General features: G+C 42.8%; 1 protein-coding gene and 1 long non-coding RNA gene across 3 annotated transcripts; one reads left to right on the top strand and one right to left on the bottom strand.

Annotated features, from left to right (window-relative positions):
* Positions 1–151: 151 nt before the first annotated feature.
* eppk1 (epiplakin 1) lies at positions 152–19,282 on the bottom strand. Of its 2 annotated transcripts, XM_078080832.1 has the most exons (4): positions 18,794–19,282; positions 17,707–17,803; positions 13,213–13,281; positions 152–12,572 (listed from the first exon to the last, which is right to left on the bottom strand). In XM_078080832.1, exon 4 carries the CDS (start codon positions 12,556–12,558, stop codon positions 580–582), a length of 11,979 nt encoding a protein of 3,992 aa, XP_077936958.1. In that variant the 5' UTR covers positions 12,559–12,572; positions 13,213–13,281; positions 17,707–17,803; positions 18,794–19,282; the 3' UTR covers positions 152–579. The 2 variants fall into 2 exon arrangements, with proteins under 2 accessions (XP_077936958.1, XP_040044180.2); XM_040188246.2 differs by lacking the exon at positions 18,794–19,282 and having other exon boundaries at positions 17,707–17,806.
* Positions 19,283–20,477: 1,195 nt separating this feature from the next.
* Positions 20,478–25,538, top strand: LOC144383457 (uncharacterized). Its single transcript, XR_013450865.1, has 4 exons — positions 20,478–20,608; positions 20,686–20,721; positions 25,264–25,346; positions 25,453–25,538. It is a non-coding gene; the product is annotated as an uncharacterized LOC144383457 (long non-coding RNA).
* The last annotated feature ends 1,730 nt before the right edge of the window (positions 25,539–27,268 follow it).

Below are 27,268 nucleotides of genomic sequence, written 5' to 3' on the forward strand. Positions count from 1 at the left end.
GAGGAAGTGTTACGGTTACTTTTAGGGCTCTAAAAGTTGTCCAACCCACAAATGGACTCTTCAACAAGGAAATAATTTTGTATTGAACTAACATACACATCAAGTAAAAAATGTCACAATGTTCTAACATAACAAAAGACCCAACACGTGGTCTTATCTCACTTGTTTATTGGGCCACAAAATTGACAGTTGAAGCAAGATAGGTTTTCCAAAAATACATATTTTCTTCCAGGTAAGGTCAACACAGAATCTACTCAACAAACAAAATATTTCAGTGAGAAAAGCTGTTGCCTGAATATTATAAGATCTATAGGCCAGGTAAAAGTATGCTCAGCTAAATCATATCTACGTACATCTGAGAAAAGAATGCATTGTTGCAACAAATTACACGACACAATATTATAGGTACAATGAGTATTCAAAATGTAAAATGGTTGATTCCCTAATTAAAAACTGGGAATGCATCTGTGAAAACACAGTAAAACTATTTTGTAATTAAGAAAAAACAATCCCACAAAAATCCCACTAGAGAAAACTGATGAAGCCAGTAAGAAACAAGAGGAATATTTGTATAAAGCTTCACTTCACTTGTGTAAAGGAAGGTTTGCACATGACGGTTGAAGATGAAGAGGTGGACATGGTCTGCTGCTCAATGATTGTCAGGATGATTTCCATGAAGCGATCGACTGTGATTGATCCAGACTTATATTGCTGGACAAGCTCTCTCCTCTTCTCCTCAGTGATGTACTTGGAGTAGAGAAGATTCCACAGAGACACTGTTGCTCCTCGATATTTCCCTCCTGCTTTGGTTGTTGTGGTGGATTTCAGAATGAGTTTTGTTGCCTCATCAACAAAGAAGTACAACTCGCTTTTCTTTGCAATCACCAGTAAGCTGAGGCCTGTGACGGGATCTGTGATACACCTTTCAATCAGCTGAAGATAGGTGAGATTCTCTTTTGTGTTGGGATCAAAAAAGCCCTTTGTGTCGTCATCAGGGTCAGACAGAATCTGGTTCATCTCTTCATCAAAGTAACCTCTTTGGTATGCCACCTGTACAGGCACTCTGTGACTGTGGACTGGGTCAATTATGCCTCCGGTGGCAATTTGTGCCTCAAGGAGACGAATTCCATGATCTTTGACGATGAGATCCTTCTTCAAGGCCTGGAACAAGGAAATGGTTCCTCCAGTGTAGGGATCTATGTATCCTGTAACTGCCCTTTCAGCTGAAAGCAGTTTGTTTTTCCACTCACCGCCGACCACCTTTTGAGCTACTGCTTCCTCTACAGAAAGTTTCTTGTTGTTGACTGGGTCTATGACGAAGCCAGTGGCAGCTTGGGCCTCTAGCAGGATCAGAGATGTACCAGGAGTTAGCAGACTTTTGCCTTTGGCCTCATAGATACTAAGGGTCTCTTTGGTAGACTGCAGGTACACTCCTGCAATGCTGTTGGTCCCCTCAAGGTACTTACGCACTGAATCCATCTCACTAACCTCCGTCACTGTGACACTCCCAGTAGTAAGACTTTTGAAGAGGTCCTCATTGATGATTTTTGATTCACGTAACTCTGCAGCAGTGACGTCCTTTCTGATTCCATGGAAGGTTTGATTTTCAACTGTCTCCTTGACTACAGTGGTGATGGTAGTTTTAGTTGAGCTGCTGTTTTCATTTGACTCTGGGGGTTTGCACATGACGGTTGAAGATGAGGAGGTGGACATGGTCTGCTGCTCAATGATTGTCAGGATGATTTCCATGAAGCGATCGACTGTGATTGATCCAGACTTATATTGCTGGACAAGCTCTCTCCTCTTCTCCTCAGTGATGTACTTGGAGTAGAGCAGATTCCACAGAGACACTGTTGCTCCTCGATATTTCCCTCCTGCTTTGGTTGTTGTGGTGGATTTCAGAATGAGTTTTGTTGCCTCATCAACAAAGAAGTACATCTCCCCTTTCTTTGCAATCACCAGTAAGCTGAGGCCTGTGACGGGATCTGTGATACACCTTTCAATCAGCTGAAGATAGGTGAGATTCTCTTTTGTGTTGGGATCAAAGAAGCCCTTTGTATCGTCATCAGGGTCAGACAGAATCTGGTTCATCTCTTCATCAAAGTAACCTCTTTGGTATGCCACCTGTACAGGCACTCTGTGACTGTGGACTGGGTCAATTATGCCTCCGGTGGCAATTTGTGCCTCAAGGAGACGAATTCCATGATCTTTGACGATGAGATCCTTCTTCAAGGCCTGGAACAAGGAAATGGTTCCTCCAGTGTAGGGATCTATGTATCCTGTAACTGCCCTTTCAGCTGAAAGCAGTTTGTTTTTCCACTCACCGCCGACCACCTTTTGAGCTACTGCTTCCTCTACAGAAAGTTTCTTGTTGTTGACTGGGTCTATGACGAAGCCAGTGGCAGCTTGGGCCTCTAGCAGGATCAGAGATGTACCAGGAGTTAGCAGACTTTTGCCTTTGGCCTCATAGATACTAAGGGTCTCTTTGGTAGACTGCAGGTACACTCCTGCAATGCTGTTGGTCCCCTCAAGGTACTTACGCACTGAATCCATCTCACTAACCTCCGTCACTGTGACACTCCCAGTAGTAAGACTTTTGAAGAGGTCCTCATTGATGATTTTTGATTCACGTAACTCTGCAGCAGTGACGTCCTTTCTGATTCCATGGAAGGTTTGATTTTCAACTGTCTCCTTGACTACAGTGGTGATGGTAGTCTTAGTTGAGCTGCTGTTTTCATTTGACTCTGGGGGTTTGCACATGACGGTTGAAGATGAGGAGGTGGACATGGTCTGCTGCTCAATGATTGTCAGGATGATTTCCATGAAGCGGTCGACTGTGATTGATCCAGACTTATATTGCTGGACAAGCTCTCTCCTCTTCTCCTCAGTGATGTACTTGGAGTAGAGCAGATTCCACAGAGACACTGTTGCTCCTCGATATTTCCCTCCTGCTTTGGTTGTTGTGGTGGATTTCAGAATGAGTTTTGTTGCCTCATCAACAAAGAAGTACAACTCGCCTTTCTTTGCGATCACCAGTAAGCTGAGGCCTGTGACAGGATCTGTGATACACCTTTCAATCAGCTGAAGATAGGTGAGATTCTCTTTTGTGTTGGGATCAAAGAAGCCCTTTGTGTCGTCATCAGGGTCAGACAGAATCTGGTTCATCTCTTCATCAAAGTAACCTCTTTGGTATGCCACCTGTACAGGCACTCTGTGACTGTAGACTGGGTCAATTATGCCTCCGGTGGCAATTTGTGCCTCAAGGAGACGAATTCCATGATCTTTGACGATGAGATCCTTCTTCAAGGCCTGGAACAAGGAAATGGTTCCTCCAGTGTAGGGATCTATGTATCCTGTAACTGCCCTTTCAGCTGAAAGCAGTTTGTTTTTCCACTCACCGCCGACCACCTTTTGAGCTACTGCTTCCTCTACAGAAAGTTTCTTGTTGTTGACTGGGTCTATGACGAAGCCAGTGGCAGCTTGGGCCTCTAGCAGGATCAGAGATGTACCAGGAGTTAGCAGACTTTTGCCTTTGGCCTCATAGATACTAAGGGTCTCTTTGGTAGACTGCAGGTACACTCCTGCAATGCTGTTGGTCCCCTCAAGGTACTTACGCACTGAATCCATCTCACTAACCTCCGTCACTGTGACACTCCCAGTAGTAAGACTTTTGAAGAGGTCCTCATTGATGATTTTTGATTCACGTAACTCTGCAGCAGTGACGTCCTTTCTGATTCCATGGAAGGTTTGATTTTCAACTGTCTCCTTGACTACAGTGGTGATGGTAGTCTTAGTTGAGCTGCTGTTTTCATTTGACTCTGGGGGTTTGCACATGACGGTTGAAGATGAGGAGGTGGACATGGTCTGCTGCTCAATGATTGTCAGGATGATTTCCATGAAGCGATCGACTGTGATTGATCCAGACTTATATTGCTGGACAAGCTCTCTCCTCTTCTCCTCAGTGATGTACTTGGAGTAGAGCAGATTCCACAGAGACACTGTTGCTCCTCGATATTTCCCTCCTGCTTTGGTTGTTGTGGTGGATTTCAGAATGAGTTTTGTTGCCTCATCAACAAAGAAGTACAACTCGCCTTTCTTTGCGATCACCAGTAAGCTGAGGCCTGTGACAGGATCTGTGATACACCTTTCAATCAGCTGAAGATAGGTGAGATTCTCTTTTGTGTTGGGATCAAAGAAGCCCTTTGTGTCGTCATCAGGGTCAGACAGAATCTGGTTCATCTCTTCATCAAAGTAACCTCTTTGGTATGCCACCTGTACAGGCACTCTGTGACTGTAGACTGGGTCAATTATGCCTCCGGTGGCAATTTGTGCCTCAAGGAGACGAATTCCATGATCTTTGACGATGAGATCCTTCTTCAAGGCCTGGAACAAGGAAATGGTTCCTCCAGTGTAGGGATCTATGTATCCTGTAACTGCCCTTTCAGCTGAAAGCAGTTTGTTTTTCCACTCACCGCCGACCACCTTTTGAGCTACTGCTTCCTCTACAGAAAGTTTCTTGTTGTTGACTGGGTCTATGACGAAGCCAGTGGCAGCTTGGGCCTCTAGCAGGATCAGAGATGTACCAGGAGTTAGCAGACTTTTGCCTTTGGCCTCATAGATACTAAGGGTCTCTTTGGTAGACTGCAGGTACACTCCTGCAATGCTGTTGGTCCCCTCAAGGTACTTACGCACTGAATCCATCTCACTAACCTCCGTCACTGTGACACTCCCAGTAGTAAGACTTTTGAAGAGGTCCTCATTGATGATTTTTGATTCACGTAACTCTGCAGCAGTGACGTCCTTTCTGATTCCATGGAAGGTTTGATTTTCAACTGTCTCCTTGACTACAGTGGTGATGGTAGTCTTAGTTGAGCTGCTGTTTTCATTTGACTCTGGGGGTTTGCACATGACGGTTGAAGATGAGGAGGTGGACATGGTCTGCTGCTCAATGATTGTCAGGATGATTTCCATGAAGCGATCGACTGTGATTGATCCAGACTTATATTGCTGGACAAGCTCTCTCCTCTTCTCCTCAGTGATGTACTTGGAGTAGAGCAGATTCCACAGAGACACTGTTGCTCCTCGATATTTCCCTCCTGCTTTGGTTGTTGTGGTGGATTTCAGAATGAGTTTTGTTGCCTCATCAACAAAGAAGTACAACTCGCCTTTCTTTGCGATCACCAGTAAGCTGAGGCCTGTGACAGGATCTGTGATACACCTTTCAATCAGCTGAAGATAGGTGAGATTCTCTTTTGTGTTGGGATCAAAGAAGCCCTTTGTGTCGTCATCAGGGTCAGACAGAATCTGGTTCATCTCTTCATCAAAGTAACCTCTTTGGTATGCCACCTGTACAGGCACTCTGTGACTGTAGACTGGGTCAATTATGCCTCCGGTGGCAATTTGTGCCTCAAGGAGACGAATTCCATGATCTTTGACGATGAGATCCTTCTTCAAGGCCTGGAACAAGGAAATGGTTCCTCCAGTGTAGGGATCTATGTATCCTGTAACTGCCCTTTCAGCTGAAAGCAGTTTGTTTTTCCACTCACCGCCGACCACCTTTTGAGCTACTGCTTCCTCTACAGAAAGTTTCTTGTTGTTGACTGGGTCTATGACGAAGCCAGTGGCAGCTTGGGCCTCTAGCAGGATCAGAGATGTACCAGGAGTTAGCAGACTTTTGCCTTTGGCCTCATAGATACTAAGGGTCTCTTTGGTAGACTGCAGGTACACTCCTGCAATGCTGTTGGTCCCCTCAAGGTACTTACGCACTGAATCCATCTCACTAACCTCCGTCACTGTGACACTCCCAGTAGTAAGACTTTTGAAGAGGTCCTCATTGATGATTTTTGATTCACGTAACTCTGCAGCAGTGACGTCCTTTCTGATTCCATGGAAGGTTTGATTTTCAACTGTCTCCTTGACTACAGTGGTGATGGTAGTCTTAGTTGAGCTGCTGTTTTCATTTGACTCTGGGGGTTTGCACATGACGGTTGAAGATGAGGAGGTGGACATGGTCTGCTGCTCAATGATTGTCAGGATGATTTCCATGAAGCGATCGACTGTGATTGATCCAGACTTATATTGCTGGACAAGCTCTCTCCTCTTCTCCTCAGTGATGTACTTGGAGTAGAGCAGATTCCACAGAGACACTGTTGCTCCTCGATATTTCCCTCCTGCTTTGGTTGTTGTGGTGGATTTCAGAATGAGTTTTGTTGCCTCATCAACAAAGAAGTACATCTCCCCTTTCTTTGCAATCACCAGTAAGCTGAGGCCTGTGACAGGATCTGTGATACACCTTTCAATCAGCTGAAGATAGGTGAGATTCTCTTTTGTGTTGGGATCAAAGAAGCCCTTTGTGTCGTCATCAGGGTCAGACAGAATCTGGTTCATCTCTTCATCAAAGTAACCTCTTTGGTATGCCACCTGTACAGGCACTCTGTGACTGTGGACTGGGTCAATTATGCCTCCGGTGGCAATTTGTGCCTCAAGGAGACGAATTCCATGATCTTTGACGATGAGATCCTTCTTCAAGGCCTGGAACAAGGAAATGGTTCCTCCAGTGTAGGGATCTATGTATCCTGTAACTGCCCTTTCAGCTGAAAGCAGTTTGTTTTTCCACTCACCGCCGACCACCTTTTGAGCTACTGCTTCCTCTACAGAAAGTTTCTTGTTGTTGACTGGGTCTATGACGAAGCCAGTGGCAGCTTGGGCCTCTAGCAGGATCAGAGATGTACCAGGAGTTAGCAGACTTTTGCCTTTGGCCTCATAGATACTAAGGGTCTCTTTGGTAGACTGCAGGTACACTCCTGCAATGCTGTTGGTCCCCTCAAGGTACTTACGCACTGAATCCATCTCACTAACCTCCGTCACTGTGACACTCCCAGTAGTAAGACTTTTGAAGAGGTCCTCATTGATGATTTTTGATTCACGTAACTCTGCAGCAGTGACGTCCTTTCTGATTCCATGGAAGGTTTGATTTTCAACTGTCTCCTTGACTACAGTGGTGATGGTAGTCTTAGTTGAGCTGCTGTCCTCATTTGACTCTGGGGGTTTGCACATGGCGGTTGAAGATGAGGAGGTGGACATGGTCTGCTGCTCAATGATTGTCAGGATGATTTCCATGAAGCGGTCGACTGTGATTGATCCAGACTTATATTGCTGGACAAGCTCTCTCCTCTTCTCCTCAGTGATGTACTTGGAGTAGAGCAGATTCCACAGAGACACTGTTGCTCCTCGATATTTCCCTCCTGCTTTGGTTGTTGTGGTGGATTTCAGAATGAGTTTTGTTGCCTCATCAACAAAGAAGTACAACTCCCCTTTCTTTGCAATCACCAGTAAGCTGAGGCCTGTGACGGGATCTATGATACACCTTTCAATCAGCTGAAGATAGGTGAGATTCTCTTTTGTGTTGGGATCAAAGAAGCCCTTTGTGTCGTCATCAGGGTCAGACAGAATCTGGTTCATCTCTTCATCAAAGTAACCTCTTTGGTATGCCACCTGTACAGGCACTCTGTGACTGTGGACTGGGTCAATTATGCCTCCGGTGGCAATTTGTGCCTCAAGGAGACGAATTCCATGATCTTTGACAATTAGATCCTTCTTCAAGGCCTGGAACAAGGAAATGGTTCCTCCAGTGTAGGGATCTATGTATCCTGTAACTGCCCTTTCAGCTGAAAGCAGTTTGTTTTTCCACTCACCGCCGACCACCTTTTGAGCTACTGCTTCCTCTACAGAAAGTTTCTTGTTGTTGACTGGGTCTATGACGAAGCCAGTGGCAGCCTGGGCCTCTAGCAGCACAAGAGATGTCCCAGGGGTCAGCAGGTTTTTTCTTCTGGCTTCGTAGATGCTCATAACCTTCTTTGTAGACTCAACTCTGACACCAGCTATGCAGTTTGTAGCTCCAAGATACTTCTGAATCGATTCCATTTGGTTAACGTTTTCGTCAGTGACTTTCCCTTGTACAATCTGTGTGAAAAGCTCCTTTGAGATTATCTTTGACTCATACAACTCACTGGCTGAGACCTTTTTCCTTAGTCCTTTGAACTTTCTTTCCTTCGATGATACCTCTGTAACAATGATGGTAAGTATTTCAATGATCTCCTCCATTTTCATGGTTCCTGACTTGTATTGCTGTATGAGCTGTTCCCTTTTTTGTTTTGATATGTATTCAGAGAGCAACACTTCCCATAAAGTCACCCTTTTGTCTTTAAATGTCCCTACATTCATGGTGATGGTTTTGTTTTTAAATTCCACCTCGATTTGCTCATACGTGTGAAATTCATTAGATTCCTCTCTATGCAGGGGTAGGAGGAGTAGTCCTGTTTGAGGATCTTTTTCACATCGCTTTATCAGCTCGACGTAAGAGAGGTTTTCTTTGGTGTTTGGGTCCAAGAATCCCTTTGCGTCACCACTTGCATTCAGAGTTATTCTTATATCTTCATCCAGAAATCTCTTTTTAAGAGCAACATGAATAGGAAGCCTCAGACTTTGATTTGGGTCAATGATTCCCCCCGTTGCTATCTGTGTATCAAGAAGACGAATACCATCACTTCTCTGAATCAGCTGTTGATCCATGGCTTCAAACACTGATATTGTTGCATCTGTGTATGGATCTTTATAGCCAGTGACGGCACGTTCTGCTGAGAGAAGTTGCTCATGTACATCTGGTCCAATTACTTTCTCTCTTGCTGCCTCATCAACATTATAGAATTTGTTTTTGATAGGATCAATGACCCATCCTGTTGCAGCCTGCGCTTCAAGCAGTAATAGTGCAACGCCAGGTGTCAACAGATTTTCATTTTTTGCTTCGTATATGCTCTTTACTTTCTGGGATGGATGAACCTTAATTCCAGCAATGCTCCCGGTTCCCCGCAAATACCCTTTGACAGGTTCACTTTGGATTAGTACCTCAAGAGAGAGTTTTCCTTCTTTCACCTTTTTTAGTGTATTTGCATCAATGATATCAGAATCCAGTAGTTGTTGCGCAGAGACTGGTTTTCTCAGGCCCATGATCATTTGGGGATTTTCATTTTCCAGTTTTTCAATGGTGGAAATCACTGATGTGATTATGGTTTGTGTAGTTATCTTTCTTGTTCTGTATTTCTCAAAGAATTCAAACTGCTGATCCTCAGTGAAGTACCCAGAGTGAATCAAGTCCCACAAAGAAACTGATTTGCCTGCAAAACGTCCAACTGATATGCTCACAGTTGTCTTTTCAAACTCTTGCTGTATCTCTGCATCAGTGTACATATTAGCCTTTGTTCCCACAGCTGTTGGCTTGTCATTCAGAGGCAGAAGAAACAGTCCTGTTTCCTTATCTTTCACACATCTACCCAACATCTCCATGTACGTCAGATTTTCTTGTGTCTTTGGGTCAAAAAAGCCCTTTGTGTCATCAGTTGGGTCTGATAGGATCTGATTAAGTTCCTTATCAAAATATCCTTTCCTGTATGCAACCTCAAGGGGCAAATGAAGACACTTCAAAGGATCAATGATTCCGCCTGTCGCAATCTGGGCCTCTAGTAAACGGATGCCATGCTGCTTGACAATTAGATCTTTCTGCAGGGCTTGGAAAAGTGAGATCTTTTGACCAGTGTATGGATCTGTGTAACCGGTGACGGCCCTCTCTGCAGACAAAAGCTTTTCTTGCATCTGTGGACCAACTACCTTCTCTCTGAGAGCTTGTTCCACCGTAAGCTTCTTGTTTTTCAGAGGATCAACAATGAATCCTGTGGCAGCTTGCGCTTCAAGAAGGCAGAAGGCTGTGCCAGGTGTGAGGATGCCAATTCTCTGTGCCTCGTAGATGCTTAGCTTCTGATTTGAGGGTTGAAGTATCACACCAGCCACGCAACCTGTCCCCTGCAGGTAGGTTCTCACGCTCCCCATTTTCATCAGATCTGTGCTGGTCATCTTTCCATCAACCATGCTGTTGTATGTTCTTTCATCCACAATGCTAAGCTGCAAAAGATCCTTAACAGAGACTTCTCCTCTGAGACCAGCAAAGCTCAGCTCTGCTTGTTGTTGAATCTCCTTGCTCTCAATGATTTCTAAAATGGCGACGATGAGCTGCTCAATTGTGATTTTCCTTGACTTGAAGAGTTTGAAAAACTCCTGTCTTTTGTCCTCCGTCACATACTCTGAATTAATAAGATCCCACATTGTTGTGTGTTTGCCCTTGAACCTGCCATACTTAACAGTAACTGTGGTTGTTTTCAACGTTTCCTTAATATTATCATCAATGTTAACTCTGCTGCTTTTGCCTTTGAGTGGCAAGAGGCACAGCCCTGTGGCGGGGTCTCTGACACATCTGGCCATGAGCTGCAAGTATGTCAGGTTCTCACGGGTGTTGGGATCAAAGAATCCTTTGGTGTCATCACTTGCATCACTCAGGATCTCATTCATTTCCTCATCAAAGTATCCCTTCTTATAGGCCACGTGTACAGGAATGCGATGGCTGTTTACTGGATCAATAATACCACCAGTGGCAATCTGTGCCTCCAGAAGTCGAATTCCATGGTCTTTTAGGATGAGATCCTTTTGCATGGCTTGGAACAAGGATATGATTTGGCCATCATATGGATTTCTGTACCCGATGACCGCTTTCTCTGCTGAGCGCAACTTTTGACACACATCGGGACCCACTATCTTTGCTTTGACTGCATCATCCACTGAATACTTCTGATTTCCAACAGGGTCGATTATGAAACCTGTTGCTGCCTGTGCCTCTAGTAGAATCAGAGCCGTTCCTGGCATCAGCTTCCCTTTTTGTTTGGCCTGGTAGATGGTCATGATCCGAGAATCAGGAAGCAGAATTCCTGCAATGCTGTCTTTCCCCTGTAGGTACACATTTACATTTTCATCTTCTATCACTTCCTTCACTGATATTTTTCCCTTTTCCAGATTTTCCATAACCTCCTTACTAATGATGTCGGCTTCCACCAGTTGTTTGGCTGTGACTGTTTCTCTGATGCCTTCAAAGACAACATTGGTTGTTTTCACTGACTTTTCTATGACTTCCAGAACCATAGTGATAATTATCTTGATATTGAACTTCCCCTCTCTGTAGTTCTGAATGAACTCTCGCCTCTGGCATTCATCAAAGTATTCTGACATCAGGAGTTCCCACAGGGATACTGTCATTCCCGTGTACTTTCCACATGTCACGTTCACCTTCTCCTTTTTGAAGGTCATTTTAGTTTGCCAGTCAATGAAGTTGAAATTCTGCTCGTTGGATTTCCCAAAGAGTGGGAGGAGACACAGTCCAGTGCTGGGATCAATGACGCACCTTTGCATCAGCTGAAGGTAAGTTAGATTATCTTCTGTGTTTGGGTCAAAGAAACCCTTTGTGTCGTCCCCCGAATCCTCTAGGATGGCGTTCATTTCTTGATCAAAATAACCTTTCTTGAAGGCAACTTCTGTTGGTAGTCTGTGACTGTTGATAGGGTCTATTATTCCACCCGTGGCAATTTGGGCCTCAAGTAGGCGGATCGCATGTTCTTTAACAATGAGGTCTTTCGACAGTGCTTGAAACAGGGATATGGTTTCCCCTGTGTATGGGTCTTTGTAGCCAGTCACTGCTCGCTCAGCAGAACGCAGCTTTGTATGATATTCAGGGCCAACAAGTTTGTTTTTGATTGCCTCATCCACGGTGAACGTCTTATTTTCCACAGGATCAATCATGAATCCAGTTGAAGCTTGCGCCTCCAGTAGAATCAGGGCTGTTCCTGGCATCAGTACACCTTTTCTCATGGCTTCATAAATGCTCATTCTCTGATTGGATGAGAGTAGAGCAATGCCTGCAATACTTCCTTTGCCTTGCAGGTAGTCTTTTACTGTTTCCATCAACATCACATCCTGTGTAGTGGTATTTCCCTTCTGTAGGTCATCAAATGTTTTCATGTCAATGATCTTTGATTCAAGGAGCTGATTGGAGGAAATCCCTTTTCGCAAGCCTTTGAACGTGACGGAAACAGGAAGGAGCCGCAGGCCTGTGTCAGACTCCAAAGTGCATTTCTCAAGGAGGTTTCGGTAGTTGAGATGTTTTTGTAGGCTTGGACTGTAGTACACTTTGAGCTCCGGCATCTTGTCATTGAGCAAACCCTTTTCATAGAAGCCTTTTTCAATCGCAGATTCAACTGAAATATTTGATTTCTCAATGGGATCAAACAGGCCTTTTGTGGTGATCTGTGCTTCCAGAAGCCTCAATCCATACTCTCTGGGGACTAAATCTTTTTGCACAGCTTGGTACAAGGATATCATTTGGTCGGTGTATGGGTCTACATAGCCATTAACAGCTTTCTCGGCTGTGAGGAGTTTCTCTTTCATCTCCGGTCCAACTATTCCCTCCGTAACAGCATCAGCAACACGAAGGGTTCGATTGTTTATTGGGTCGACGATGCCCACTGTGGCAGCTTGTGCCTCCAGCAGGGCCACTGCCGTTCCTGGCTGAAGAAGACGTTTCTTCATTGCTTGATATATGGTAATCTTCTCCTTTGTTTTCTCCAGAAACACACCAGCCACAGGTCCGTGGACCTCCGTGTGGCCATTTTTCTGTGAATCCATGTTGTCCTGTAGAGCTGTATGACAAAAAACTGTTGCTTGAATTGGTTTTAGATAATGCATGCATTGTCTATACATAACATTAATAATATGTCGTGGCCTCTATAACGTTTCATAGACAGATGTGGACAGATGATAGCTCTGTACAGTGTTGGAAAAATATAGTTATATCATGGTGTTATTTATGTTGCTATTGAATACATTTGCACTGAGAGGTGCTGCCATTTTCTCAAATGAAAAGATTCCAAGCTTGTATTGTTTGTCTAAGAATTTGCATTTTGTACTGTTTGTTATATAAAGTATGGAAGCCCATTTCCGCCACAAAAAACAACAACAAAAAAACAAATGAGATAAAAAGTCAACTTAAGACTTAAGAAAGTCGAAATTATGAGATAAAAAGTCGAAATTATGACTTGGTTGGTGACTACGGTCTACGGTCAATTTAACAACCTCTCGCTGACCAGTTATTATTTTTATTTTTTTTGTGGCGGAAATGGGCTTCCATATTAAAGTTATCATTTAAGACCAAAGTGTGTAAATGTGTAAATGCCTAAATGTCAGCCTAAAAAGTCAGAGAAGAGAACTTGAATTGCAGCTACAAGAAATTCTTTTGGCTGTCATTCAAGTTCTCTGTGTTTAAATAGGTGTTTTCCAAACCTTTCGGTTTCTTTTTGGCTGTGTGGGCAGCCTCGGGTCCTCGGGGGCTCTGCGTATGAAACTCCCTTCCTGTAGAGATAAGACAAGTAAATACCCTTTAATTCATCAAATCTTTTCCCCACCAGCATGTTTATCGATTCACGTTGTCATGTTTATATTCCTTATCGTGCATGAATGCATGTAGGATATGAATAAAAGTATTTAACTAATTTAAAACCATTTAAAACAGCTCTTCTTTGTTACCACATCACAGTAAGTGTTTTAAATTCCTACATACAGATATTCATTGCTCACATTTCTTCCTATACATGGTGCACACGGATACAAAAATGTATTGTAATCCAGGTCAAATTTAAATTAGCGTCCATGCACAGGTTAAAATACAGCTCTGCCAGTTCATGAACTTGCTTCTTGAGCAACTAGTATTTGCTTTGGCATTATTATGAGGCTATTGCTTCAGAACTGTAACAGCCAGATGTTCGGTGTTGTAACAACAGACACGGAAAAGAAACAGTTTGGAAATCCTATGCCTTTAAAGTTCATCATTACAATTCTCAATGTTCCGCCTTCAGGGGAAAAATCTGGCTCCTTAGATCCAAATGCTCCACAATGTTCACCAGTAGGTGCTAACTCTGTCTGAACGCTGTTCAATGCCTGCTGCTGTTGCAACAACACAGATAAGTGCAGAGCAAGATGCTAAAATGCAACTTAAAGCTTCCAGTTTTCTGTGAGAATACTACTAGCAAGTAGTCATGCGATTATTAAAATGAAAATATTGGTCATAGCAACTCAAAGCTCAAGGGTCGAAGGGGGGCTGTAACATCTGGGTCAGCTGTGATGGCAGAACTCCCCTTCGGTCCGTGGACTTTTGATAAAATGGAACCATGGTCTTCTCGTTTTTTCGCTTTAGACCAAAAAAAAACGAGGAATCGGCCGCCGTTTTCTGTTCAAACGGTAAAAGGAACCATCAAAAGCTACGCGGACGCCCTTTGATCAAGTCAGTTAATACATCTGTGAGAAAATCGGAATCCAACTCTTCAACATGACCTCATAAATGTTAAGACTACTGATGTGTTCAGGTGTTCCACGCCTCCTGATGAAAGGTTGATAGCTGTGATTCATGTGATGTCATTGTAGGAGTGAATATTTCTCACTCTCACAAAACCGGGTGTGAGCGCGTCCGTGATGACGCTCACACACTGTCTCACTGTTTCAACGCACAACTGTATCGGTAAAGCCAGACAAGGCTCTGTTTTTTACATATTAGTCACTTGCTGGGAGAATTCTGAGAAGCGAGCGAGTCCGACCAAGCTTCTGGAGTAGAGAGAAGCTTTAATACACAGCAGAGAGGTTTGTGTCGTCCAATCAGAAGTAACGTGAGCAGGAAAACAGAGGTTGGAGGAATACACACTTTGACCCCTCAATGTGACCTCAAACTGTGGGGCGCGACCCTCTGGTGGGGCGCGGAGGTATTACAGGTGGGGCGTGAGGGGCCAGGGGAAATGCAGATGTATTTATTTTTTAAATTTTTAAAAAGTACAAAATTTACAATTTTTTTTACGTTTAAATAAAAGAAATCCTTTATTAATCCCACATGGGGAAATGATTCTCTGCATTTTATCCATCCTCAGGAATTAAGCAGCAGAGTGCTGCTGTGAAGCACTGTGGCTTCAGTGTCTTGCTCAAGGACACTGAAACTATGGAGACAACACGGATCGAACATCACAGCCCTGTTTCGTTACGTCCACTTACTTCTTCTCTGTAACTCAGAGAGCTCGGACAAGTTTTAGATTTGAACTTAACTGTTCAAGTTAAACTTACAGTAATGATTTGTCTTAAATGGTAAATGGACTGTACTTCTATGGGGCTTTTCTAGTCTTCTGACCACTCAAAGCGCTTTAACACTACATGACATTATTCACCCATTCACACCCATTCATACACGGATGACAGGAGAACCACACAGAGTGACACCTGCCATCAGTCACTAACATCCGCACACTGTAGTCGCAGCTACAGGAGCAATGTTGGGTTAAGTGTCTTGCACAATGACACATTGACATGCGGGTTATCAGAGCCTGGGATCGAACCGACAACCCTGTGTTTGTGTTAATTGAACTTGGCTCTTAAGTTATCGGTTAAAAAAAGAAAAAGAGTTTGTTTTTATATACATATATAATATATATATATATATATATATATATATATATATATATATATATATATATATATATATATATATATAAAATGGATGAATAAAAGAACCCATGTGTTCCAGCAGTAAAAACTCACTGTGGACTACTTTAGGTCACAGAGTTCCTGACAGACTCACAGAGTGCATGAGATAAATTCTTCTTTAAACACCTTTAAGCAAAAATCGAATCTAATCTCAGTGGACTAAAGGTGGGCTTTTTTTACTGCATGTGATGCAAGAGCTGCAAGATCACAATGCTGCACGTACGACATCACCGGTGTTTGACAGCGGCCGCGTATTTGTAGCAGACAACCGCTGTCATGCATCTCTGCCTGGTGTGCTGTTTCGGACCGTCACCCACTTTGTAAATGTTTGAATGTTTCTAAAGACGTTGAACGGTAACTTTGCATTTATTGCGGCGGGTGAGCTTGCTCGTTGTATGGTAGATGCAAATGCTTTGCCAGCATGAAGCTTAAGGGTTGTTGGGTAAATACCACGGCTTCACTGGTTACTGTTTGCTTTAAGCGCCTCGTTTCCTTCCTGAAGAAGTGATCATGAAGAGGACTCATTTGTACACTTATTTGTCACCTTCATACGATTTAATGCAGCATTATACAGCCATAATATTGGACTGCTAATGTCACACTGTGTTGTCATTGTCAGAAATGTGTCCATTCGGTTACATGTTTACTGAGCTTCTGGTTGAGGTTTCGGTTGAACTGTGTTGACGGCACTATATTCTTTATTTGTCACTCCCATGTACTTACATGGAAGGAGGAAGAATAATCAGTCAACAGACAACACCCAGGTACTGAAATATGTAATCTAATTATCACTTCTCTGACAGTGCCAACAAAAATAGACATGATAGCAGTTAAAGGCACCTCATTATCTGTTTGAATTTTTAATACAAAGGAAATAATTACTAATAATGTGCCGATTAATTGGGGACTTAGAGGGGGGAAAAGGGCCACCACAGTTGTTTTAGAGCCCGAGGACACTTCGGGTGTTTCATCTTGTCAGACTCACATTCCAAAATATCTGACATTTTTGCATGTACACCTCCGCCATCATTACTTTTAACTAAATCATGTTTGCATTCATACTTTCAGCCAGCAAAGCAAATAAATGGTAAACCAGTAGTTAGATACTGTATGTTGCCCATTAAAAATACATTTAAAATGCTTTACAATCTGCTTATTAGTTATACAGCTATAAGTTACAGGGCCCACAAACATTTATGATGCTCCATAATTATAAACCCATAAACATAACATACAACTGGATCATCGTAATACGTTGTATCTTTGAATAATGCATTGTAATCACCATTTTAATGCAGTATAATGGGATTATAAATGGCTCGCAGTGTTCATTGTTTGCTTTATAAGAACAATACACAACGCATTCATTTGTTTAATGGGTCATATCAGAAATGAAGTACTGAAATATGACTCAACCTTTTTATGATGAATAACTGAACGATGGTTATTTACATTTCCCTTAAAAATCTTTAACTAAGCACTCAGTTAATGTATCAATCACAGTCAAAACTATTTCCACCTGTAGCTGGACAAAGTGTCCCATGGAACAGAATAACTTCAAGCCTCCTTTTCCCGACTATGCGGTTTCCAACTGCAGCACCGTTTGCCAACCAATCTTTCAGAATGACAATAAGATTTTCTTGTTGACACGCCAGCGTATCTGCGACCTTGTGGGTCTTAAAGGAAAATAGATCTCGACCCCTTTCAAGATTTGTTTTCATGCTTTAGATCAGCTACAGGATGCGCGGCCTGTTGCATCGTGTCTACGACTCTCAAGTCTCTGCCGTTGCATTCTGCACACCATCTCAGCAGCAGAGGAAACCACAACGAAGGAGGCAGTGGAGTATCATTTGTTGCGTAAATAGTTTCTGTTGCTGGAAAATGTTGGATGCCATTTAGTGCACAAGCCAGGAGTTGTGACACATGTCCAGTCTTGTCGAAAGCCTCCACAGTTGCACACAGGCCGTGTAAAACAATATTTTTGACAAGTGTGGTGAAAGTAACCCTGGAGGAATGTTTGCTTTCCCTTTTTATCAGAAGGGAGTTGGCTCACAGTGCAGGATAACATCATTATTTCCCTTTTATCTATATCCACACTATGTCGGTCCCACTCAAAAGGAAACCTAACTCTTCCTTTTATTCTGGATTGAACAACACTTTAACGAAAAGAATGATCTTTTCCATGAGAAGCTTTTTTCAGAATTTAGAAACAAACCATATGAATGAAACCAGTCTTTAAATAACATTTACTCCTACCTGACGTTTGCAGACAGTCTCTCTCTGGTCAGCAGCTGCTGTGAGGGGTATCGGGACCTTGAGCAGCTCCCAATGTCTCAGGGGAATCCGGTGCTCCCTGGTCACATATACAGCTGTTAAGTCCCGCCCCCTCAGCCTCCTGGTGACATATACAGCCGGTAAGTCCCGCCCCTCCCCTACTCAGACAGTGAGCGAGTACTTTTAACACTGAGCTCAGACTACCGGAAATTCCTGCAGACTTCCTGAGGACATGTCCATTGTGCCGTTGGACAAAAACAAGCAACCAAATTGATCCTTTCTTTCTGAGCCAAGGGTGAGATGTATTAAACTGACAGTCATGTAGCCTGAAGTCATGTAGCGCTGGTTGTGTAAATGAAGATTGTTCTGGATCAAACACGGGTCTTAAACCATCTTAACATTTAATGGATGCGCAGTAAATGATTGTTGTTCTACTTATTTAAAGTGAGGTACTTTTGGTTCTTATCTCAGCAGCCAGTTCGTGACAAGCAGAGCCGGACGGGTTACTGACTCCAGAGAACCTTTCCTTTGTTTGACATTCCTCCTTCAGGTTTGGCAGGTTTTCAACTGTGAACATCAGTCGTCACGGGGGATGTGGGGGGAGAGGCGGCGTGGGGGGGGAGGTGTGCGGGAGGGTTATGGTGTGGTGCAACAAAACACACACCCAGTACAGAAAACAATTCTACACCCTGGCATGAAGTGTGAACCGAGGTGTGTGATGAAGACAATTTGTTTAACTCATGGATGACATATTCCTTTGTTGGGCCCAAAACGGGGAAATTCACAGAATGGTGACAGCAAAGTGGACAGTGAACACAAGATACAAAAACCAGCAGTGCAAGAGCAGCCGTAATAAGTAACATAATAATAATATGATATATTATATATGATATAATGACTGACAACAGCCACCCTCAACATAGAACTGTAAAATGACTAAAGTAACCCGCCAGGTCGTAAAACCTAATAAAAGAGGTGAACCTCTACTTAAAAAGACCAGTTCAACAAAAGGACGGAAACAAGGCGACAGGTGAAGGCGGCATTACTGCCACGAGGACAAGGCGCCTACCAGGTTAGAAGATAAACGGCCGCGCTGCGGGGGCTTCTCTCCGGTCCGGCCTCCTCTGGTGGCTTTACAGCCGTCGCTGGGATTCCACCTGCAGGGAGAAAGACGCCCCACTGCCCGCCTGCGCTCTGGGGCTCTTTGTCAGGGGGCGTCGTGGTCAGTGGGCGTCGTGGTCAGTGGGCGTCGTGGTCAGTGGGCGTCGTGGTCAGTGGGCCTCGTGGTCAGCGGGCCTCGTGGTCAGTGGGCGTTGTGGTCAGTGGGCCTCGTGGTCAGTGGGCGTACACCAGGTTCTCAGGTCTAGGTCGGCTAATCACTGAAACCTGTCCATGCATTTATCTTCAGTACTTCGACTACTGTAACGTTGCGTTTAAATGTCTCCGTAAAAAGTCAATCTGAAAGCTGCCGCTGATCCAGAACGCTGCAGCTCGAGTCCACACAGGACCAGGGAAGTGGATCACATCACTCCAGTTCTCAGGTCTTTACACTGGTTTCCTGTCAAACAAAGAATTTACTTCAAAATCCTGCTGCTAGTTTATAAAGCACTGAAGGGTTTAGGGCCAAAGTACATTTCTGATCTGCTGATGAACCAGCACGAACCCTCGGGTCGTCTGGGACGACGGCTCTACGTTCTGTTCCCAGAGTCAGAACTAAACACGGAGAAGCAGCGTTCTTCTGCTCCACATATCTGGAACAAAGTCCCAGAAAGCTGCAGGTCTGCTGGGTCCCTCAGCTCCTTTAAATCCAGATTAAAGACCTTTCTGTTCTGCAAATTGTATTGTATTTGAAATCTTTTAACGTCTTTTTTATTCTTTTAATAACTGTTTTTCTTTTATGTTTCAATGCATCCATTGCTTTATGTTTGGATGTTTTTAATGGTTTTATGTGAAGCACTTTGAATTGCCTTGTAGTAGAAATGTGCTATACAAATAAAATTGCCTTGCCTTACACGAGGGGACGCTTCCCACCTGTCTGCTATCTTACCGCGGCCCCCCTCTCTGATCTGGGACCCCCATCGGTTCACTTTATTTATTTTGGTTCACAACTGCTCGTCCTCTTGTTCCCAGTCTTTCCTGTAGGCGTTGGCCCCCCGGACCCCCGCATCAACACTCACTGGTTTAAATACAAGCTCATCTGCAATAACACCACAACAACAACAACAACAACGCCACAGCTCACACAATCAAAATGAATAACATAATGGAATTAAAACGACTCAGATACAAATCAATCAACAAGTTGTAGTTGCAAACAAGGTTGCGTCTAATGGTTGCAGATGTCGCTACGACATCACGCGGCAGTGAAGACTCGGACTCATGTGCAGTCGGTTGGATCACGTCGCCCGGCCCTTTTTCAGCGAAAATAAGTGACCCGGCACATCACGTGTGAGAACACTTCACGAGAATTTCCCCCGAATGTTCTCTGATCGTGCTCCTTCTTTGTTCTTTAACATGGAAATGGATTCAATCAGACTTTGAAGAGTAGCTTCTTGATTCTTCAGGGGAGTGAAAACACTTCTGTGTGGCAGTATTACAAACGTAAAATGTGAAGCGCTTTGCTAGTCTTTCCTTTAAAACATCTCTTTTTTTAAACACATCATGCCAAGATAAATAACAGTCAATGTCAAACCTTTCGGTTTTAACGCAGATGCCTACGGCGATTTTGACATGATGAAACTCTTTGCTGCAGTAATTAGTCACAGTGAGATCGGCTCATAACCGTTTTCTCCTTAACAGGTTGTCTGTTTTACAGACTCATCAGACTCCGGTTCCTAGGAGACTGGGCGGAGGAGGAGTAGGAGGAAACATCTTTGGATTACAGGTAGGAACACGTCTCCATCACGACGGACATTTGTGATTTTTTGCTCTGAGGGAGACAAATACTTTTCTCTTTTATAGACCTAAAGCAGTGAAGGTCACCAAATGCTGGTAGAGGTGAGAGCACACATGCAGTAATGAGTTGAGATGGTTTAAATCATAACTATATTCCCACAGAGAGGGAATCGGCAGGATTCGAGCATCAAAGTGGGCAGTGCAGCTTGAGACCTCAGTAGAATGGAGTCGTAAAAGGTGACAAACATACATGTTGCAGTAGATGAATTTGTCTTATTGATTGAAGACATTTGATAATATTCACAAAATGAACCGTAGTCGTACAGCAAAGTAAAACTAGCTGTGAAAAGCTGTGAAACATCACACACTAACAAGTGAAATCGAGAAGCACTCGCAAAATACACACGATACCTTTCCGATATTTAGTCATATTTAGTGATATTTGGACCTTTATTGATCAGGGGATCAGAAACACAAATGAATGCTAACGTTGCTTTGAGTGATTATCGAAAATACAGCAAATATGTACTTGTAAGACTAGAGGGAAAAACAATGTTTGAAATATGGAAAAATATATGTACTATGCAAAGAATTTAAAGACAAATATTAGACAAACAAGACATATTTTTGCGTTCTTACTGTTAATCCCAGTGAACCGATGTACTTCAGCACAGTGTTAGGATGCTGTTTAAACAATCTTCTACAGGCGTCTACAGGTTTTACCCGTTTACACAAGAGAAACAAGAGCTGTTTTTGAAGCCACACAGATTGAACTTGTGCCGACCCACATTCTGCATGCTTCATCTAAATGAATGTATGGATCATTTTCGGCCTCACCTTTACAGCTCTCTTCATCCGACATGTAAAGACGTGTTCTGATTGACGTTGCCGGGGAACCGTTTCATTCTTTCACTTTTAATATTAACTTTTAACCAAACATCTCTTGTGCAATGTCAGCTGAACATTGTACCTCTATTATCAGCTCCAGTTGTCATTTTTGTTGTAAAAAATTACATTTCTGGAAACTTGGATAGATGAACACGACTTGGACAACAGGTGTTTTTGCTCAAAAGAGATTCCGAGAGACGCCACATTACCTTACATGATTTTTCAATTAATACAAATTTTAAAAGTATGTTGCCAGTCTGAGAGCTTCGGGATCAAAATGTTAATATAAACAGTATATATAGCAGATTCGAAAATGCACATTAAGGCGGTTAAATATGAATATCCAATCGTTTTACAAAATGCAAAATATGCACAAAATATGCAATTAAAAAACATGCAGAAGTTAACTATTATTATATTTGTGGTTAGAAAAAAAGATACAATGTTAGTTGTAACTTCATTAGATCATCAAAATTATGAATAAATATCTCTAGTTTTTATTTTCCATTGACAAATTGAATAGTTTGTTACACCCTCTTATAAATACAGTTTCTAACATCTGCGATTCATACGAGTTAACCAATTATAATGTGCAGCGCTTATAGTTATATAACCAAGTACTTTGAGGTTCATCACTAGCGCATTTAGTGTGATTTAGTGTGTTTGGTGTCATTTTTAATTCAATTTGAACTGTCACTTTGATGAAGACATGAACACGTCAAAAGGAAAGTAGGGTGCTGGTGTTGATTTATTTGACACGGGTTCTTCCTCTGCTGTCGACTAACATGCAAAGTGAAACTGGGCGTGCCGGAGAAATGAAGGAGGGGAGCGACGGTGTGAGTCGTTATGATTTGAAATAATCTGAGCAAAAGCAGATAGGCAACATGCACGTAGCTCCTTCTAAACCAAAGTGGCCAGATGTTTATGAGGGGGAGGGCAGTCAGGGGCTCTCGGGGGCCGAGGAAGCTGGGTGCGCTGACCGCACGACCGGACAATGGTTCAACATTCCTGTGCGCTGCATTAGTTTCAGAAGCTACGGTGATATCCTGCAGGAGACCCAACAATGTGGAGAGCTCAGGGGAGAAATCTTCTGCCCACAAGTAGGCAACGAAACCACAGGAGAGACCTTCAAAATAACTCAGCGATCCTTGTTGCAATTGTGCCATGTGGAGTTTTTTTCCTCTTCATTGTCATCAGTCGTACAGTCCAAAGTCAAAGTGGGTGAAGCTTCCAGTTTAAGCTCCAAACTTCTGGCCTCTGGCCGCCAAAGTCACTGAGGTGACCTCTTGCATGCAAAGCTCCAATCGCTGTTTAGTAGCAGTGGATCAGCTGAATATGTGTAGTGTGAAAGTGGGTCTCAGTGATGAACCCTGCAGCTCGCTTCATCCTTTAGAGTGTCGTCAGACACTTTTGGCTCAGTCTGTTGTTTTTCAGCCTGCACATGCAAATGTTGAGCCAATCCTTTCACAGTCATGCACCAACACGCTATTTGGTATCAACTAATTGTAATGTGCAGCGCGGTTATGTCCCCGAATCTGGGATGTTTGAAATACGTTTGAGGTTCATCACTGGCGCTTTTAGTGTGTCAGCATTCTACGTTTACTCAGCTAGTAAACGAATGAGCGTATTTGCCCCTTATAGGATCATGTTTGTATCATCGTTACAAAGAGCAGGTTGTCACCAGACACAAGTTCATGTGTACAAACAACCTCAGGCAGTAAGTGGAACACGTCCCTTGGTTTTTAATTACATTTTAACTGTTGGATGGTGTCACTTTGATGAAGACATGAACACGTCAAAGTCACGAAACAAATTAAATCTGAATAGTTTGTTACACCCTCTTATCAGTTTCTAACATCTGCGATTCATACGAGTTAACCAATTATAATGTGCAGCGCTTATAGTTATATAACCAAGTACTTTGAGGTTCATCACTAGCGCATTTTGTGTGATTTAGTGTGTTGAATGTCGCTGATGAATGTTTTTTACGCTGGTTACAGAAGAATACTCTCTCTGATCCAAAGCATTGTGATATGTGCGTTTGTCACGCTACTGCACTTCACTTTTGATTCAATTTGAACTCAGGATGGTGTCACATTGAACAAGATCAAAGTGAAGAAAAGGAAAGTAGATGGTGTTGATTTATCTGGCACGGGTTCTTCCCCTGCTGTCAGCATGCAATGCAAGGCTAAAGATAAGACAAATAGGACAGATACACACATGTATAGAGCATAAACCTGTCCTACCAGCTTTCTCTCTGCATACATACATATATATATATATATATATATATATATATATATATATATATATATGTATATATGCACCTGATGGGTGTTTTACTTCTTGTCATCAATGCATGCGTTTGAGAAATGATGGATTTGCCCACTCGTTGTACGATAGCAGACATTCAGCAGCCTGTTAACCCTCATTGTTCTTATCTCAGATGCTTCATTGTGTAGGAACACCGATCAAGCCCTAAATCTGTTTGGCAGAAGGTAAATCTTTTGTTTTGAAAGGATTATGGGCGGCGGGCTGCTGCCACTGTTGCGTCCCTCCCAATTGTCGGATGTCCTGAAATCACAGTCTCACTTGAGCCAAAGACACTGGAAATAAGGGCGGGTTTTATCATAGTTACACAGTTGTTGGACAGATTAAGACAGCGGACTTCAACTAAAATAAGATAAGATATTCCTTTATTAGTCCAATAATGGGGACTTTCACAGGATTGAGTCAGCAAAGTACAGTGCACACAAGATACTTGGTAAAAAACAAGTATAGTAATAATAGACAAAAATAAAAAAGGAGTGCAGAAACCACAGTAACTAAATATACTAGGAACTAAATAAATATGTTTATATGTACACAGAGTGCATGACAGTGGTTATTGCACATATGTTTTAGTGTTCTTTGGGTGTGTTTTCATGGCTTTAAAGGTTCACTGGGCGCAGCAGAGCTTCCAGGGCGTCCACGTCTTCATCAAAGTGACACCGTCCCAACAGTTCAAATTTAATTAAAAATGAAGTGACATGTTCCACTTACATGTCACTTCATTCGAGGTTGTTTGGTCACTTTCTTTCACACTGCACACGTCACTTTTCACTTTCATTTGTCACTTTATGTTTGCTGGTGCACTTTATTTTTTATTTTTAAACATTTTTTACTTTTTAACTTGTATTCCTTTATTTTTAAACTAACACATAGCATTATATTGTATTTTATTCCTCTTGCACTATGTTGTCGTACTGTTACGCACCAACCACCAAGTCACATTACTTGCATGTCTGACATATTATGGCAATAAATGTTTCCTGATCCCTGAGGTGTCGCTCTGCATCACATTACAGGGAGAGGAGAGATTATAAGTTCTTCTCGTTGATGCGTGTATCTGTATTCAGGTGTTGTCCGGGTTTTGTTTATTCTGCACATTCCAATTACTTACTAGCTGCAAACTGCATTGCATTTATATCAGGGCATCAGCAGTGTGCATTTTTATTCCAACATTTAAAAGGTAGTTTTGCTGACAATACAAAAGGAAAAAAGTCCAAGTACTAATTGCTACTTTACGGGTAAGAAGGAGCTTGTGAGGACCAGCACATTGGACAAGCAGGTCAGCTCTGTGGTTAAAGCTAGTTTCTTTCATCTAAAAAGGGCTGATCTTGAAAAAGTCACGCATGCTTTTATATCTTCGTGTTTAGACTATTACAACTCCCTGTATGTCGGTATATCGGCCAATCAGAACTCAACTGTCTACAGCAGAATGCAGCAGCCCGTCTCCTGACCGGGACAAAGAAGCATGGCCACATAACGCCAGTGCTTTCTTCTCCACTGGCTTCCAGGTAGGTTCAGAATTGATTTTAATAATCTTTCATTGGTTTTTAAGTCTCTGCATGGACTGGTCCCAGAATATTTATCCAGCCTTATCAATGTGCATCAACCCTCCAGAGCCCTGAGGTCAGCTGTCCAGTTGCTTCTGAACGTTCCTCCTTAAAACGAAAGGAGATCGAGCCTTCGCAGTAGCGGCTCCCACGCGGTGGAATGCTTAGCCGTTTTCTGTGCGGTCTGCGACGAGCCTTTCTACTTATATAACATATAATAAAACACGCCTTAAGACCCACTTGTTTGCCTTGGCCTTTGGCTGAGTTAAGTCACCTGTATTGGATCTTTTACCCGTTTGCCTTTCACTGTTTTACTGTTTTTGCTTGTTTGTTGTTCTACTTTTGCTCGCGTTGTTTATTGCTGCTGATTATTTTATCCTGTAAAGCACTTTGGCCTTTAAAAGTGCTACATAAATAAGGTTGACATTGACATTGACCAAAGCTTTGGGAGTATTACAATAGCCTAATAATAGTAATAATAGCCTCAGGAGGACGTAAAATGAAAAGCAGCTTTTGTGTTTGTGATTACAAAGTTACATAAACAGGTTTGATTTCACCGTCGCCACCTTGGATTACAGCAGTCGCCGTGATGTTGTTTACCTGTAACAGCACGTATGACCTGCATGAGCAGAAGAGGAGACGGCACCCTGCTGTGCATGTTGATCACATGCACAGCAGGGTGCCGTCTCCTCTTCTGCTCAACCGCTCAGACCTTCAGAACAAAGAGTTCCTGTCATATGTCGAAACTTTCTCTGCAGTCGACGGGTGAATAGAAGGTGGTGAAGAATCTGCAGCAGAGGGAAGCAGCTGACGCAGCACAACAGGCCGCATACAGGAAAGGACAGAGGAGACTCTGCTTCCCCGGGAAGCCCCGCACCGTCCCTGCGCTCAACAAAGTGACATTTAAGCAGCTTTGTTGTTGCAAGCAGTGTTACGGTGACACGCGTGGTTCAGTGATGAAAACGAAGCGTCTCCTCTGCAGCTGAAAGCCCAGCGGGAGTGTAGACGGCGTGAGACAAGCAGAGGGGCGGTGGGGCTGCAGGTTTCCAGGAATTTAGAAGCCGCCCCACACACACGCACACACACGCACACACACAAACCAGTATAACCCTCCTGGCAACTCCACCTTAGTGACCCGCTGACACTAATCACCCAGGGGCCCGAGGGGCCTCCTGGAATCCTTCACACAGCTCCAACATTTCAGAAATAACGCAGCGCGGTGCGACATCGGCAGCGGCGAATCACCTGGTCTACTTTTGGTTTTAATGTTATTACAGAGGGTGTAAAAATATTCTTATTTATGCATGTTATTTATTTGAATTTAAATATATATACTTATTGCATATGAGCGTATGTAGGGACCTTTCTTTAAACTTGGCTCTGTGTGAATTCTTTAAGAGTTTTATTCTTTATTATTCATTTTTATTTAACTCAAGCCATTTGATTAGTTCGGATGGGAAATGCTAACAACTCGTGGTCATAAGCCACACAGGTTGGGAAGCTGCAAATGCAAAATGTATTCTCTTATGAAATTTTACAATTATATTTTTTGTAGAATCTTAATCTGCAAGTGAAAAAATAACTAAAGCTGTTGAATACATTTTAAAATACAATACAATACAAAAGAGTGAACCTGATGAAAATCAATTTATACTTGAAAAGTCTTTTTCCATCATGCTGGAGATGACCACTACTACAATGACCCTTATTAATGCTTATTTGGTATTTTCTGTGGAGTAAAAACCAATATGAATATTCTCTTAAATAACATAATGTATTCATGTGGAATGCAAGATTAGATATGAAATAAAGTGACAAACTAGAAAATTGTTGAAATTTAAACCAACGTGAAGAATCATGATTTAAAAAAAGAAAAGAAGCTG

The sequence above is a fragment of the Gasterosteus aculeatus genome, chromosome 10 (genome assembly GCF_964276395.1).
Source record: "Gasterosteus aculeatus chromosome 10, fGasAcu3.hap1.1, whole genome shotgun sequence".
NCBI lineage: Eukaryota > Metazoa > Chordata > Actinopteri > Perciformes > Gasterosteidae > Gasterosteus > Gasterosteus aculeatus.

Bases quoted from the DNA above. Each gene is read 5' to 3' on its own strand.
- eppk1 (XM_078080832.1), bottom strand. From the start codon at position 12,558: ATGGATTCACAGAAAAATGGCCACACGGAGGTCCACGGACCTGTGGCT.